At 38.3% G+C, this 17,260-nt stretch overlaps 1 protein-coding gene across 4 annotated transcripts in view; it reads right to left on the reverse strand.

Annotated features, from left to right (window-relative positions):
- The window catches only part of DGKB (diacylglycerol kinase beta), a 788,541-nt gene that overhangs the window by 526,042 nt on the left and 245,239 nt on the right, over window positions 1–17,260 (reverse strand). For 2 of the 4 annotated variants that reach the window (XM_045288861.1, XM_045288859.1), the window contains one exon: window positions 169–201. In XM_045288861.1, the coding sequence (XP_045144796.1) occupies window positions 169–201 (33 nt within the window). Of the gene's footprint in view, window positions 1–168; window positions 205–17,260 lie in introns of all 4 variants that reach the window. The other 2 variants (XM_045288860.1, XM_045288858.1) reach the window with 1 other exon arrangement.

Here is a 17,260-nt window from a genome sequence, read left to right on the forward strand (position 1 = left end):
AATATAGATTGGAAGTGTTTCAAATCTGCAAAGCTTTAGGATTCACTTCAGGGAGAAGCAACTATGTAATTTAACATGAATAGGTCACTGAGCCAACCCAAATGTTCTTTATAGCTACCATACATGAGATGTATAATTGAAAGCGTGAAAACGGTTTTACTTACGCACCTCAGGAACGGAAACTCCTGAAGTGGGCAGAGTCTGCTGGAAAAAGAGAAATTCATATTAAAGCTGAAAAAGAAAACAACAACAAAAAAACCCCAAAACTGTAAGGAGAAAAAACTTAAGTTGGGAAAAAAGCACACAAAAAAAAAACAATGAAGTTTTGAGATTATTATATTCCTGTAAAATAAATAAGCAAATTAAAAAATTTATTTCTTTGCTATAATTTCTTCAAATTTGCATTGCATAAAATTTCATCTGTTCACAAAACAAAGAATTTTTCATGGTTCAATGGTGGTATGACTGGTCCCCCCAAATTATTCAATCTATTTAAATTGTATTAATACACATTTTTAGATTCATAGAATTCTCTACAAAAGTAGCATATGACCCTTGAGTTAGTTTGGGTAGACTAGAGAAACAAAATTCATAGACACTCATATTTTATGAGAGAGTTTTATATAAAGGGTAAGTATACTTAAGAAAGCATCCCAATCCAGTGCTGTCCAAGCCCACAAGTCCAACATTAGCCCATAAATCTGACACTGATCTACAAAGTCCTCCTCAATCTCACAAAACAGACGCAATGATGCCAACTGCAGGAGGAAAGCCAAGTCAGTGAGCATGTAAGCATCTCAGCGCTGACAGGGGTCTCCACACGGCTGCTCCAGCACCCAGGGCTGCATTGAGGTAGGTCCATGTGGCTTCTCCTCAGGGATGTCTTGCAGGAAGTGAGCCTTGCCAGCTGAGGCAGAGAACTAGCTAAAGCAGCTGCACCCTGGTGCAACCATCAAAGAGCAAGAGTCCAGACAGGTGAAGCTCGCCAAGCCATTTGTCTCTCAGCCCTTAAGTTAATCTCACATGAGTTCATCAGCCAGGTTGGTACAATAAACCTTAATGATCACAACCATTTTCACAAGAATTCATTGCCAAGTTGCATTTTCTTTCATAAACCCCCTGCTGGATACTGTCTCATGGAAATAATGTCAGACAAAGTGGAACTGTCCCTGAGGGTCTTCTAGGCCATGATCTTTAAGGAAGTAGACTGCCATGTCTTTCACCCATGCTTATTAAGCCATTTGCTCTAAGTTTTTAAAAGCCTCTTTCTAATTTGTCATCATTCCTAAAAATACTCTGCGACTCCTTGAGTCTACTTATGATGTCAATCAGACTTGGTGCTACTCTAAGAATAAGGGGAACGATGAGAAAGGGGAAAAATATAACTAAATATGTAGTGAGATTTTCATGGAAAGTGACTATTTAAAAGAGTGAGGTGCAATATATGTATTGAATCTGGTCTTCATGGTAGTTTTACCTAGATGGTTATTCACATGCCTTAATATTAGAAGATTGTGTGGAAAATGATGTTTTCCCATCATCCTACTATGATTTCATTCTGACATCCCTCAGAAACATGAAAGGACTTCAAAAAGTTCATGGGGAAAATCTATTATCTTTTCATGCTATTTTCCACAAAGAGTTTGAAGCACCTGGTATGTAGTGGTCCTAATCCCTGTGTTTATGTATCGTCCTTGAGGAACTTGGATCTTATTTTTCACTATTTTGGTCAAAAATTGCCATACAGCAGGATGGTCGGTCTTAATACCTACACCTCCTGTGTATTATGAAAAGGAAATGAATCGCAGGGGAAATATGCATACTGTGTGATTACGGAGGCCGATGGATCTATTAGCCACAAAATTACGTCGAATTTTCCCCATAACCGCAAGGAACCAGAAGAAAGACCATAGGAAAGAACTGGCATAGCAAAGCCTAATTTGGATGTTCAAACCCCAGAATGCTTGGAAAGTAAGTGTCCATCTTTTTACAGCAATCCTAAGAAATGTAGGCACTCACTAAAAACAACTAATTTTGTTTTCTAAGTATCTCCTTCCTTCTGGGTCATCCATTGGTATTAGAAAGGGCTTTTGTTCAGAAAAAAAGCTACTGAATTCCAGAAGTGTGCATCCTATGTCTCTTATCCCAAAAATAAATAAACAAACAAGCATAGATGACTGAAAAAAGGATGAACAAACATGCAAACAAATAAATAAATGAACAGCTAGTAAATTTGAAAAAATACTTGACAGATCATGCATAAAATATGTGCTACAACATTCCCCAGGTAGGTGAGTAGGAAGGTTGGATGGAGTTACAAATTCTTAGGCATTCTAATATCTCGGCCCAAGGTTCCTTACCAAGGACACATTGTATGAGGGGGAGTCCCATGAGGAGGTCTCAGAAAGCTGAGTATAAGATTATCTTACTTCCTTTCCCAGGAAAACTCACGGGAAACAAAGAGTTTAAATGTAGTAAATGACCGCAACTATGGACGTTGAACTGAATCCTGGCAGCATAATGAGTTACAAGTAGGTCTGCTAAAAAGAAGTCAGCTGTTCAAACCTACCAGCCACTGCCAGGGAGAGAAAGGAAGCTTTCTTAAAGGAGCACTTTGACTCTGCCCAAGAGGATTGCTGTGATGTGGTTTGACTCAATGACAATACATTTAATTGTGATTTGTATGGAAGGTGAGGCTGCAGTGTGGAGATGTTCTCAAAGAAGTCAAAGCCCTCAAAAGTGACAGAAAATGAGAAGTTTTCCCACAGGGGAAAAATTGAGGGTGCTCATGAACACACCTTTATTTAGCATACAGCTCCTTAATATAAGTAAAAATACTACAGCTCCAGATTCCTAAAGACAAAAACATTACAGAATCTAGGAGTATCACTCATCAAATATCCCAGGGATGGGGAAATCTTACAGAGATGATGGCTGTCATTTCTAAGGTATATTGAGAACAGACTTGGTCATGCTTTCTTTTTAAGTTCATTCATATTCTTGATGCCACTTCTGAGTCCAAGTCAGTATGTGGACCATCTGGAACAATCGGTGGTGAGCAAGACTTCGGCTTTCCTTCACCCATTCCAGCTCAAATGTGTTTTTCAGTCTTATGGTTTCTTTATTAAATCCAGGTTGATAGTCTGACTTTAAATAAATTTTTCAGCTATTCCATCTCTATTGTAATACCTAAAGGTCTGCTTTCCCTCGTGTCCTGATCCAGTGTCTTTACCTATGGTCCCTTATTCTATCTTATGCAATGGACCGAGAACACTTACAGAAACTCCCAAGCATTCAATAAACCATCTCCATAGAATGAGTAATAGATGCCTTTAATCTGTGAAGAGCCTACGCCCACTGTAAATACATATGTATACAGCAAGAAGACATGGGAGAATCTCTTATAAAGAAAGGAGTTGTTAAAATCATTCAGAATGATCATTCAATATAATGTAAGGACCTCAAATGGATGTCGATCCATTCCTGATGACTAATATTATTAAATTACTGTTCATTTTGTTAGGTGTGATAATATCATTATCCTTACAGAGAAAATTGATGGTAATCTTAGATGAGGCCTGTTAGGATATTTAAACATAAATTGTAATACTACCTGCAATTTACTTTCAATTATTTAAACTAAGTAATAAATATATTATGCAAATGAAACAATCTTGTTTCCTGATAAGAGAGTGTCTCATGATGGGAAAACATGTAAGCTATGGTTTGTGCTCAGAGAGTCTCACAGATCTATAGGTGCCAAGAAGGCCCTACGGATGCATGAAGAGGACCCGATGACACAAAAGGCAGAGTATGCCGAGTTGGATCATTCAAAATCCATTTGAAGACATCTTGGTCCCACCCCACCGCACCCAAGAAAAGCATTGTAAAATGCAAGGAAAATTTGGCCTCCACTTTGCAGCCAGTGTGGAAAACATGGAGGACCTACAGACTGGTCACTAGGAGACTTCTGGTAGAGATTGTAATCTATCCCTACGGTGGGAAGTCGGCAGAGAAGTGGTAAGAGGAAGAAGGTAAAGATCTGATACTCTTCTCTGAGACTGTGGAAGCGATTAACTAAGGATGAGGAACAGGATCAAGAAAGCCAAGGGGCCTGATCATTTCCATCAGGAACTCTCAGCTGCCCGAGAGCAACACTACAAACTCATGCAAGAACAAGGGTGATGAAAATAGCATACAAATGCGCTGACCACAATGACTGGGAAGGTTGGGGGCATGGGGTGGGAAGAATGAGTGGATGTTAATGAAGGAGGAATAAGTTGGAAAAGTAAGATGCGTCACCCACTATTTGAAGAATGTAACTAGTGATACTGAATTGTACATGCAGAAATTGTTGATTTTGGTGTATTTTCTTCTGTATATATTTTCAACAAGCAATAAAAATAAAGCACTTTGAAGACAGCAGATGGATAAGTACAAGTGCACGTTACTTTAGCACGGCCATCCATACCTTTCTTTGAGTGAATGCAAGAAGAGCAAAATATTCAAGATGAACAAAAAGTGGCAGCTTTTTATGTACCATACTGTTTAAATATCAGTGAAATACAAAGTAAATGTTTTAGTTTCTGAACATTATTGAGGGCATAATTGCAAATGCAATATATTTTAATCAGAATTAATATAGAATGATATTACTTTATTTAATCAAATGTAACATGAATATAAAGGAATGTGATTAATTTAATTTAAGCCCTATCATTTTAATATTAAATAGAATACACAGTTCAGATAATTAGTTTAAAAGATGCATTTTCCTTCTGGGCACTTATTAAGTTCAACAGAAATCAAAGAATTTTTAAAAATCCTATTATTCTTAAATATTACTATAGGTCTTGTCTTCATATTTTCTAATTTTTAATCATTTTAAATTGATAACTTAATCCAAATTGCCATAGGACAAAGAAACAATGTTGATGTGTTGTACTGACGGTTGCCTCAGAATAAATTATCATAAAAGCATAGTATTCACATTAAAGGGTCATTGGGTACAGCAAGATTAATGTAAAAGGATTAAAAGCGAATTCCTATATTTATTTAAAACAAAACCAAAAACCTGACTGCCATCCACTAGATTCGGGCTCATAGCAACCTCAAGCGCAGGGTAGAGACTGTCCCTGTGGGCTTCTGGGCTCTTCACTTTCAAAGGAGGAGAATGCCTGGTCTTTCTCTCAAGGAGCAGCTGGTGGCTCAAACTGATGACGAAGAGGATCAGTGCTGAACGTAACCAGTACACCCCCAGGTCTCGATCCCAATAGACACATACTTGAAAAGTAATAAACTCACTGCCATGGAGTCAGTGGCGCCCCATAATGATGCTTACAGGAGAGGGCAGCATGTTTACATTGATTTTAAATCACTTTCTTTCATGTCAACTGTCTCATTCTAAACCAGAATAATCCAATTGTGAAATACTGACCTAGCTCCTTTCAGGTTTTGAATGTCTCAGCTGGTACTGAAGCTGGACTAGAGACTGAACTTGAGCAACACAAACAGGTTTAGGACACAGAATTTTAAATAAATAGTGCTTTTGCCACTTGCACATTTTATGACTTTATATAAATCCCTGAACCTCTCTAAACATCAATCTCTTCAAAGCTACAATGAGCTAAATGATTTTTACTTACTCTTAGGATTAAAAGAATTATGCTTGACCTATTTTCATTCGCAATAAATGTTAACTGTTATGCTAACTTCAGATGCCCCAGGTCTATAATTTTTCATTGCCCACTTAAGAGCCCAGCAAGAAAGGACTGGTTTTACTTTCTTTGTCTGAAGCTATTTTCATTACTAATAAGACGATAAAGAAATTTTTTTATGGAAAATATCTATGTTGAAGTATTTGAAGGGAGAAAAAAAAAAGGGTGGGGGGAGATATGGAATGAGAAAGCCAAAGAGGTAAAGCCATGTAAAAGGGAGAGAAAAAAGAAAAAAAGGCGGTGGCAGGTGGGGAGCAGAATAAAGAAAGAGGAAAATCCTCGTTGCTCTTTCTCCTAACTCCTTGTGCTAGTCCTCCATAACTGTGAGCACAGAATCCAAATATATCAATCACGGAATGTCCGCAGCTGAGATTGAGAGCATGACCCCGCCCCCCCTTTTATTAAGTCGTGTGGCAATATTCTGGACTATCAGACTCAACCATCTTATCGCTGTGGGTTTTTTCAGACTTCTGAAATTATGTTCACAAAATTAATATCTATTATTTTTAAGCATGGATATGGGTTTGATCATATTTCTGTATGTTTTGGACATAGGTCTAAGTGAGTTTACTAAAGTGAGTGGTTAGTTTACTAAAATTATCAGGCACCCACAAAAATCCAAATATAATAAATTAATACTTATAGAATCTTATGCTTACGGGGCCTCGGTGGTGATGTTAGATTAGACTTGAGCTGCTAACAGTAAGGTCAGTGGTTCAAACACACCCGCCGCTCCACAGAGGAAAGATGAGGTTATCTGCTTCCTTAAACATTTGTCTTCTTAAAAACATATGAAAAATTCTGTGAGTAGGGAGTGACGGGACAGCAGGATGTAGTAGGTGAAAATATTTGTGTACAAAGCTAATGTATTCTTGCATTTCATCCTATATGCCTGTTTTGTCAACAAAAGCATGACAGTGCTAGAAATTTATCATTGTGTACTTACTGCTGTTTGCTAAAATACAAACAAAAAAAAAACAGATTGGAGGAAATATAGCAAGCAGTATTGATAATATTTAGAATTAAAGCATCAGGCACTTGATTTTCTATTTCAACATCCTTGAACAAAATTTGAATTAAAAAAAAAGTTATATTGGAATGTGTTCACATTTCTTATTTCACTAAATATTAACTGATGTCATACCAACCTATATTCTAGTCAGGTTCAAGTCCAATTCTGTACTCACCTTAAGCTAAGATTCAGTTGAGTTAAATTTTTACACTGACTGCCAGTCAACCTTATCATTAACTTTCATTATGCGCATGTAATTAATTGGGTCCAATGAACAATATCAGTACTGTGTTATAGACTCTTTTCCCCCGACCATATAATTAGAATATAATTACCCACAGGATATCAGAATGATGCAAAACCTTTCCTCTAAATGTGCCCTCATTAGGAAACAAGTCTCAATGTACATTTATTCAATCAGTGCGAATTAATTAAAATGTTACTGAAATAAAAGAGGGTCGCAATAAAGAGTATCTGACATCTATTAAGTGACTATCACTTGAGATCTGCATGCACAGCTTATAGTTAAACCCATTTAGTTCAAGTAGGACTTTGCCATGTAATGTTATGTATATCCAGCGTGCTAGGAAATCTGAGTTAATGAATCAGTACATGCTCCTGTTTTTGAAAAAAAGCCTAGCACATGCCATCTGAAAAACGTTTAAGGAATCTAGGTAGGATTGTAGCGTCGATGCTGACTCATAGCGACACCACAGAATAGGATAGAACCGTCCCCTTTGAGTTTCAGAGACTATTTGTTTACCGGAGTAGAAGTTTCCATTTTTCTTTTGAGGACGGCTAGTGGTTTTGAACTGCTGACCTTGCAGTCCAACATGTAAGCACTATGCCAGCTGGACTCCATTCGTAACATAGAAGATTACAATCAACGATACTATTTTTTTAAATAGAAAATAGCTTCGATAATTTAGCTCTCTATCTCAATGCACATTTCTTCTTAATTAAAACATCATCAGCGATTAAGCATATATTTTAAAAGGGCAAGCATTTCCTTATACATTCAGATAATTTTAATACGGTTAAAAAGTAGTGCACGCATAAGGATCCTAAGAAACTTAACTCCCTGAGAGTACATAGAGATAGAGGACAACTCATGGTGAGAACAAATGAGCATTCAACTGCTGACAGAAAAGTCAGCTGGTTGCACCCATTGGTAACTTCAGGGAGACAGACCTGACCTTCTCCCTGTGTAGAGAAGACCGCCTAGAAAAACCAGCAGGGCAGGCAGCTGTCCTATGGGGCTGCGAACTACACCTCATACACCTGTAAGGCATCAAAAGTTTATGGAAAAATTCCATTTTTCACTTCCTATCTTATAAACTTTTTGAAGCCCTTTTCAAGGTATTTTATAGTTATAATATGCATATGTGGCATATATCTTCTCAGATGTGCAGTGTACAGTGACTATTTTGATGTTTTTAACTATCTAGGATATTGCTCAAACTATCTTAAAAATTAAGGTTTTAAAATGTGATTTATGATTCAACGGGAAACATTGTGATTGTCCTACGAAACCTTAGAGGTCCCCTTGGAGCGCTCGGCTCCGGGTGCATTTTATTTCACGTGAGGCATTTCACAGTACCATCTGTTGGATCATTTATGTAACTACAGCAACATAAATATTATAAGCTTTTCAAAATTTGGCAACAACTATCCAACGCTTCAATGGTCACTCAGAAACAAAACAAAATGCTAAATGTATGTGCACGAATGTTACCTCATCACACACTTTGAACTCTAACAGATACTCACCTTTAATTATACACAAATTGCTAATGACTTTAAAACATGACCCTCCATGTCATAATGAATTACAGTTTTATTTTGATATTTATGGCAGTGTTGAAAGTGTTGCTTTTGTGTGTCTTTCTCTTGATGCCTTGTCTCTGAAGAATTCCACAGCCCAACCAATTTTTTTCCTGGTGTCTTGGCTTTTAGGCCCGTACCTAGGATTATTTGGGGCTACAAAAGCAGTGATCCTAGATTATGAGTTATAGCACAACATATTTTAATTGCTAATGGGTGTTAATATTCTTTTTCTGAAAAGCAAAAAAACTGTAGGACAAATACATTTGAGAACCTATGGTCTAAACTATAACTGTGACCAGTTCCTTGCTAAGTTTGCCTTTTCTCCAGATTTCTCTCAATTAGGCTTTTCCTAAAGAACGGTGATGATGCAGTGTAGTGAAGGTTGGGCTATTCACCTTAAGGTTGGCAGTTCAAACTCACTAGCTGCTCCTCCAGAAAATGACGAGGCCACCTGCACGCATTAACATTTACACAGTCTCCAAAGACCACAGAGAGATGTTACTCTTCCCTCCAGGGGGAAAGTGACTCATCGGCAGTGGGTTTGAGCTTTGTCTCCACAAATCACTCACACATATCCCTATTTTATGATTTTATGAACAGGTTCTGTTCTTTGGGGGCCCTACTTAAAGAAGGTGACTATTTGATTGCATAATGATGGCAAGAGCAGTTTAGATGCTGTCAGAAGTTAGACTCATGTGGGCGAAGGAGGAGAGGAGTTTGACACAGGGAGGAAACCATTACATCTGCAGACACTTCTGGCTCCTGGAAAAGATGGTTAAAATCACATTCATAAAGAAATACAGGGAGTCACATGGAGCAGCAGAAGGAAAAGCTCTTCTTTAGATGGGAATTCCATGGCAGATACAGAGTTAAAGTAAGAATGGAGACGTTAGATGGCTGAATTCACATCCTGCGGTGGCCCATTGCTACTAATGGAAAGCATATTGACTTATCTGTCACTTCCATGTCTTTCTCTGTAAGCTCTGGATAACAGCGTTTCTTTCTGTTAGGGAGATTGGGAGGATTCAATGAAATGGGACCTATAAAGCATTACAGACATTTGAAGGGTGACCAAACGAACAAACAAGAAAACAAATTCGAGGTCATGAAGTCAATTCTCACTCACGGAGATCCCATAGGACAGTCTAGAGCTGCCCTTGTGGGATGAGTTTTATATCTGCCTTAGTACTTGATATTTCATAGAGAAATATGCACACCAAATAACTACACTAGGATGAGAGGAGTGATTGTGTGCTGCATCTGTGGGAGAGAACGGTGACTGAGATTGTTAGAGGTGGAGGCCAAGTCAAATGGACCAGGTGTTTGGAATCCAAGATGTGGTAGTGGTAGTTCTTGTCCAGCTTTAAAGAATGTGTGCCACCCAGAAATGTCAGAAATAGAGAAGATGGGGTTTCCATTGGGTTTTTGGTCAAACCTATCAATGCTTAATTTATTTATCTTTTTTAGGAATAAGGTAAATGATGTTCCTCAAACAGATTAAATTGTAACCCACATTTGATTTATTTTGGAATGAAATAAATATAAAGTTAATTTTGCTTTCATTGTTTCATGGAGTTTTATAGTGACCTCAACACCATTGATAATCACTGCCCCCTAACACGTGCCCACCAAAACACAAGGACAACCCCCCTAACGGACAGTGGATTCCAACTCAGAGGGAACCTGTTGGGGATTTCCAAGGCTACAGCTCTTTTAGTGGAGGAGACTAACACATCTTTCTCCCTCAGCACTTCTGTGGTTATAAGCCACCACCCTGTGGTTCAGAGCCCACCATTTAGCTCACAGAACCACCAGGGCTAGGCTATCTGCCCCAGATTGGGCAAGTTTGCAAATGACCTTGATGGAGTGTTTAGGATATGGAGACTGGAAGGGACCCAGCGGTGTGGCAGGGTGAGCACTGGGCTGCGAACTGAAAGGCCTCTGGGGAACCCACCACCCGGTCTGGGGGCCACCGGCCAGGCTATTCCTTCCTGGAAGGGTGCAGCGACTTGAAAATCCTGCCTGGAGTCTCTGTTGTTTGAAAGGGACTGGATGGCAGAGTTTGCTTGCTTTCTTGTGGTGCGAGAGGTCACTGAGTTTTGGCAAAGTCATACTACACTCTATTTTGTCGCGTATTTATAAAATCTGCTTCAAAAATTATTTGTAATATATTTTACAATAACTTAAATGACTTATTCATATACAATCTCAAATCCCCTACCCCCAGCCAGTCCTGGGGCTTTGGGGCTCGGCTCAAGGGGAGTCCCTCTCGGACATGGGGGTGCAGTGAATGGTGGGACACTTTGCTGGGCATGCTGACATAGTAGAGGATGCTGGGCCCCTCCAGGGTTTCCCCATGGGCTCCAATACATTCCTTCCCTTTTGCTAAAAAAACCAACAACCTCAAATCCTCCTTTTCTTTTTCAGAGATATAGATGATACTGCATATTCTACTTGGGTCCATTTTATATATTTTAGCTTCTGAATAATTTGCAATATGAATTTACATCTACCAAACTTGACATCCAAACTCCTCTTAAACATCCTGACAACCAAACTCCCTGCTATTGAGTTGATCCCAACTCACAGCGACCGGACAGGACAGGGAAGAACAACCCTGTGCATTTCCCCAAGACTGTCATTGTTTACTGGAGGAGAAAGCCCCATCCTTCTGATGAGTGGTTACAACTACCAACCTTGCAGTTAGCTGAACAACGCTGAACTACTGAGCCATCAGGGCTCCTCCTCCTAAATATACTTTTCCTTTTTTAATGAGACATTTTTATGTTGGGCTTTTAATCAAGTGCAACAAACAAGGTTACAAATTTATTTCCTTAGAATATGATTATAACTTGCATTGGTTACAAATGTAGTTTTTTTCAGTCAAAAATATCTAAGATACATCTACAGCTCTAATAAAAACAGTATCTATTGCATAGAGTTTTGAGTTTGCCATATTCACTTAAGTAGAGTCAAACCTCAACAGTGAATCTTATTTTCAAAAGTAGAACTTGTTTAAAATAGGTCTACATAATAGAGTCTAGTCCACCAAATCCCACTGCTTTCAATTCAATTATGACTTATAACCACACAGCAAATCTTTCCAGGAGCAGATTGCCTCAGCTTTCTCCCAAAGAGTAGCTGGTGGATTTGAACTTTCTACTTAGCTGTTAGCGGAAAACCCTTACTGGACAGTGACACCAATATTCCTTATAACACAGCCTGGTAGAAAGATGGATTATTCAGGAGCCAGTAAAACTAGGTTAACCTAGTTAAAGTACTACGTACAATGGGTTTATCTCATGAGTATAGATGGAATACTCATCTTTTAGTGGTGTTGGCTCCTTTTCCCTTTTTAAAAATTATATAATTTAATGTTTCTATACCTACGTATTCTGCTAAATGATATGTTTTATGCACATTCATAACTCCAGTCCTGAATGTGATCCCTTATTGGATTTTGGATTGGAAAATCACTGGTAAAAATGTATAGGAACACTCAGAATTCTAAATATTAACAAATAAATAAATGCACAGCCCTTCTATGTGACTATCATGAACTTGATTCTGAGTTACATATTCAAAATATGAAAAAATGAGATTCCTCTTTGCCTATCATTACTATGATGACAATTATGAATTGATCTATAATGAATATTAATTAAATGAATATTAAGTAATGACACTGATGAAACATTGATTGAACACTGACAATTTCATTGTCCCCACTCTTTTGACAAAAAAGAAAATTATATAGGCACTGAACTTGATAGTTATAGAAAGAATTTCCAGGAAATAGATGATTTTTGTACCTGTTGTTAAAGGTTAAAGAGGTAACCAGAACAGAAGAGTGAAGCAGGAGAAATAATGTAAATAGGTCTTTTGACATTGCTGAGGAATAAAGCATATGCTCTTAGGAAAGCTTTAATATATCCTGCTATTTAAAACTTAATCATCCTATTTACAATGTATAACTTAGTTTAATTTTTATAATTGGGGAACAGCAAGGAAGGTTGGAAGGAGATACGAATTAATATAAACATAAGGTTTTCTGAGGGTGCTGTACCTGTTGGTACCTAGTGCACTGCGTCGGTGCCACCACAGATTGGCTAGGTTCTCAGAGTCAAAAACAAGTGAGAGAGGAGTAGCATTGCAACCAGTGAGTAATATCTGCTTTCTACTTTTCTAAATAGTTTTATTTCTCTCTTTCTGTGCTAACAAGCTTCATTATGTATCATGTGAAGATGTTTGTTAACTTTATTCTAGAAGTCAATTTACGGTAATATTGGACAGAAGAAGAAGAAAAAGAACAATGCATCAGTATGAACACTTAGCTGATCCAGAAAGACAAAATGCCGGAAAGATTTATTTTGCATCCTATCACTTCCTGCCAGTGAATACTATTTTTACTGTACTTCCTGATACTATGATACTGTGATTCATGATACTATGTTGAATCTTAATATTTAGGCACATATCAGAGAAAATGCTTAATTAATTTATTATAAAAGTAATTTTGTTTTTAAATTTAGAAATCATACTAAAATTGTGTTCCTGCTTTGGGAACATGTTTGTGGTTAAGTACAAGCTAAACAGCTGAGCACTCATTCATCAGTAGAGCAAAATAATAGCAGTATGAGAAAAGTGAGACTCTGTAATATTGACAGGTGAGTAGCAAAACGTAACCATTCTTCATAATAAGTTTATTAAAATGGTGTTTATAATAACAATATAATACATGGGAAACAAACTAGATAGAGGGACTGATTCTATTTAGTTACTGGTATATGATTTAGCCATAAATAATTTTGAAAAATATACAGAAATACATGATCATCTAATGATATCAGTTTAAGTGTTAATATAAAATGCCAATTGGAATATTCTGTTTAATTACAAGCATATAAAAAGTATACTTTAAAAGGCATATAAAAAAGGTAACATTAATAGTGATGCTCTTTCCATATTAATAGTGTTTTTCTACATACATATAACTGTAGGGTTAAGTTTATGTTTCCCTTATTTCTATTTTTTGCATTAATTTTCCATTTTTCTTTAATGAACTTATAGAGTTGCATCACAGCTAAAAGCCTAAACTCAGTTCTCCAACTATTCAGTCTGTTGTGACGTCCATTCCGACACCTACTGACCCTGTAGGCTGGTGTAGAAGTTCCACACAGGGTCTCCAATACTGTCATCTTTCCTCAAGTGTACTGTCCATCCTTCTCCTGCAGCTAAAGTGAGGGGGTCAAAGCCCCACCTTTCAGTTAGCATGAGAGCACTTCCCCTCAGTACCATCAGGGCTCCTTTTTCGAATCCAAATAGAATGATCATCATGACAATAATAGTAGTTTGCTTTCTCCTGAAAACCCTTCCAGTCGCATGCCTTTGTAAAACTTCTCTTTGGCCTTCTTTCTTTTCCCTAGTGACAACAAACAATCACTTCCCTCTCTTTGTCATTGCCAGTCTCCTCAGAGCACTCATGAAAAGAGGCAATTCTATTCCAGTGCTAGATGGATAGTTGTCATGAAAAACCTCCTGTCTGTTCATCAAAAACAATCCTCCATCCATTCCCCCAAGTTGAATCTGGTATCCTATAAGGCTCATAGACGCAAATAGTTATCCTTTCTATGTAGAGAGAGGACAACTCTTCTGTATTCCTTATTATTATACAACACCCAGTTCACCTAGCTCCTACAATTAGCCTGAAGGGTTTTACATTCAATGTTGACCAACCCGCCCAGTCATCCATCCTCAGTCTTTAACAGCCTGACCTTTGCCGATCTGCCCCTGCACACCAATTGAGCCTATCTAGGGCCACACAGTAAGCCTAGAGATTATCTGGAGGTATTCTGAAACAAAATCAAAGACTATTATTGCCCTCCCTGCTCAGTTCTCTTTAAAGAGGCTGGAATTTATTTTCTGTCCACTTTATTTGCATTTTCGAGGAGACTGGGGAAGAACAGCTAAGCGCACTCAGCGGTTCTTCTGACGCAGGGGCCTGAGCAATGGAGGCTGCAGACTCGTCTGCAATTGCAGGCTGAGCATTCCAGTTCCCCGGGGGGAAGAAGTGAGTCAGACCAGGGGACGCCTGCACACTTTAAGACAGACTCAGACCTTGGGCTGAGTAGTGGTAAATTCAGGAGTAGAGAGAGTTCACAGACCCTGAAATCCTTCCTTGGTCGCAACCTCTCGCTGTGCCCTGCTTTTGCTTTTCAATCTCTCAAATCTCTGAAGAAGTAGATACCAAGATCTCCCAGAAGAGAATACTGGGCAAGTGCAGGCTTATCGGTCGAGCAACCCAAACCCAAATGCGCTTGCTTCTTGTTGCATGAGATGGCCAATTCCCCATGGCACAGAGGCGAATCCGTGTCACCCAGAACAATGGTGGGTAAGTTAACAGAAGACAATGCTGTGAGAAGCTGACAGTCAGGCCTGTGATTATTAACCATCTGATGAAGTGGCCCCGAGAAGCCTCCCTGCATCTAGTTTGTGAGGGTTCCCGGAGTCAAGCAGCCAGTGTACCCCGTGGCCACAGCCACTTGAAGCTCAGCCTCTGGCCAGCATTCTTGAAGGGTGTGGCGTTGACACCTATGAGCTTCGCAATGACAGCAGTGGCTCAAGCGGCCAACGGAAGCTTCTCCTCAGCCTTTTTCAGGTCCGGGATGTGGATGCTATCACGTTTCTGTTGTAGATGTGTTCTTCCATTTAGAAGTGAAAGTTGTGGTCTTCCAAGTGGGTGTCTGCTATGAGGGATTGGAAGAACCGTCCTTTGTTGATTTGCAGGACATCAAGAGCTCTGGGAATAGTGAAAGGTTCCCTTCAAAGTTATGACCGGCACCCTGGACAACACTGTCTGGAGCTTTCTCTTGGTAGCCTAGAAAACTCTCTGCTCTCCATTTGGAGGACTTTGGTGAAACAGTAGTTTTAGTGTGCAGATGCTAACCAAAAGGCCAGTGGTTCAAAACTACTAGCCACTCTGAGGGACAACAATGTGACAGTCTGCTGCAATAGAGATTCTTAAAGACAACAAACAAACAAAATGCTACCACTCACACTACCATGGAGTCCACGCTAACTCAGAGGGACCCTAGAGCACAGAGTAGAACTGCTTCTGTGGGTGTCTGAGGGTGTCAGTCTTAACAGGCGCAGAAAGCATTGTTGTTGTCCCACAGAGTGGCCAAGTGCCATCGAGGCAAAGATGATTCATAGGACAAAGATGTACAGGACAGTTTCCCTAGATGTTTTCCAGGAGTGGAAAGTCTCGTCTTGCTCCTGTAGAGTGGCTAGCGGTTTCAAATTCCTGACCCAGCATCTGGCAGTCCGACAGGTCCCATGACACCTCAATGTCTCCTTCCCAGAGTGGCTACTGGTTTCAGTAACTCACTCTGCCACCAGGGCAATCTTATGGGGACAATTCTACTGTTTTACAGGGTCCCTATGCGTTTGGAAGGCAATGGATTTAGTTTTTGTTACAATTTTCTCATGTAGTTCCCTCATTTCCTTATTTGTTCTTCTCCTCCTTCAGCCAACAATCCCACAATGCTTATCTCTGCTCCCTGCTTGACATTTAAATCACAAGATCATCAGAATCTAAAATGTAAACCTAATGAAATATCCTCATATTAGGAAGAAATGAAGCACAGCGCTTTGACAAGTCAGTGTCTTCACTGTCTCAGATGGTATCTGTCTACCTCTCAAGTCTCTGCTTCCCACAGAGCTCTTAACCAAGTGTTCGCAGTTTCAAGATCATATTCTGGACTCTCTTGACTGCCTAGTCATACTCTACACTTGCCTGTCAAATCTCTATTTCTTCTCAAGATTGAGCTCAGGTATCATTTATTCAAGAAAACTTTAATTTATCCCTTGGTTCGCTCTGTATAGTTTAACTTTCCCTCCTCTAGTACGTGTACAAGTATTATTTTTCACAAAATAATATGTATCTGCCTTCTTCCCTTGTCCAATAAACTCTATATTGCAGAAAATAACTGTTCTTATTTTCAATTTTAGCCTCAGTGACTTTAATAAAAGCCAATTTCAAGAAGAAAGAAAATAGAAGGATGAAGAAGGAAATACAAAAAAAATCTGCCACTGTAGATATAGTATGTAAAATACGTACATTGTAATTTTAAAGATAAATTATACACATGAGTAATAACAGTAGGTAAACAGAGGCTACTTATCTGTAATAGAAATTCAATTTAAAATAATCAACATATTACTAAACATTATACCAAGCCTGTTTTAGTTTAATAAATATGTATATGCAAAGAAAAATTGACTTTATAATTAATTCTGTATTTAGAGAGTAGGAACTTTGCTTTTACATAATAATGTAAAATCATCTTACATAGTAAAATCTAAATTAAATCATGGAACTAAATATAATAGAAATGATTTTTATGATGATCTGCTTCCTTTCCTTGTTCAAATATAAATTTCAAAATGGTATGTTTTAAATGAGACATCTCATCTTATTTTATTGTGATGGCAAAATTGATTAAAATCCCTCTTTGAAGACTCATAAGATCTTGTTTACTTCTATGGAACCAGTTTGTCTGACTAAAACAACAACAACTTTAACAAAAGTAATTGATGTCAGACTATATATAACATATTTCTAAAGAAATTGGTCACTATGTAGCTTCATCTAAGAAATTAAGAATAAAAGGGACACTGTATAGTCTATTTTAGTGATTTCCTT

This window comes from Echinops telfairi, unplaced genomic scaffold, assembly GCF_000313985.2.
Source record: "Echinops telfairi isolate 266 unplaced genomic scaffold, ASM31398v2 ScPeMD7_23;HRSCAF=83, whole genome shotgun sequence".
Lineage (NCBI taxonomy): Eukaryota > Metazoa > Chordata > Mammalia > Afrosoricida > Tenrecidae > Echinops > Echinops telfairi.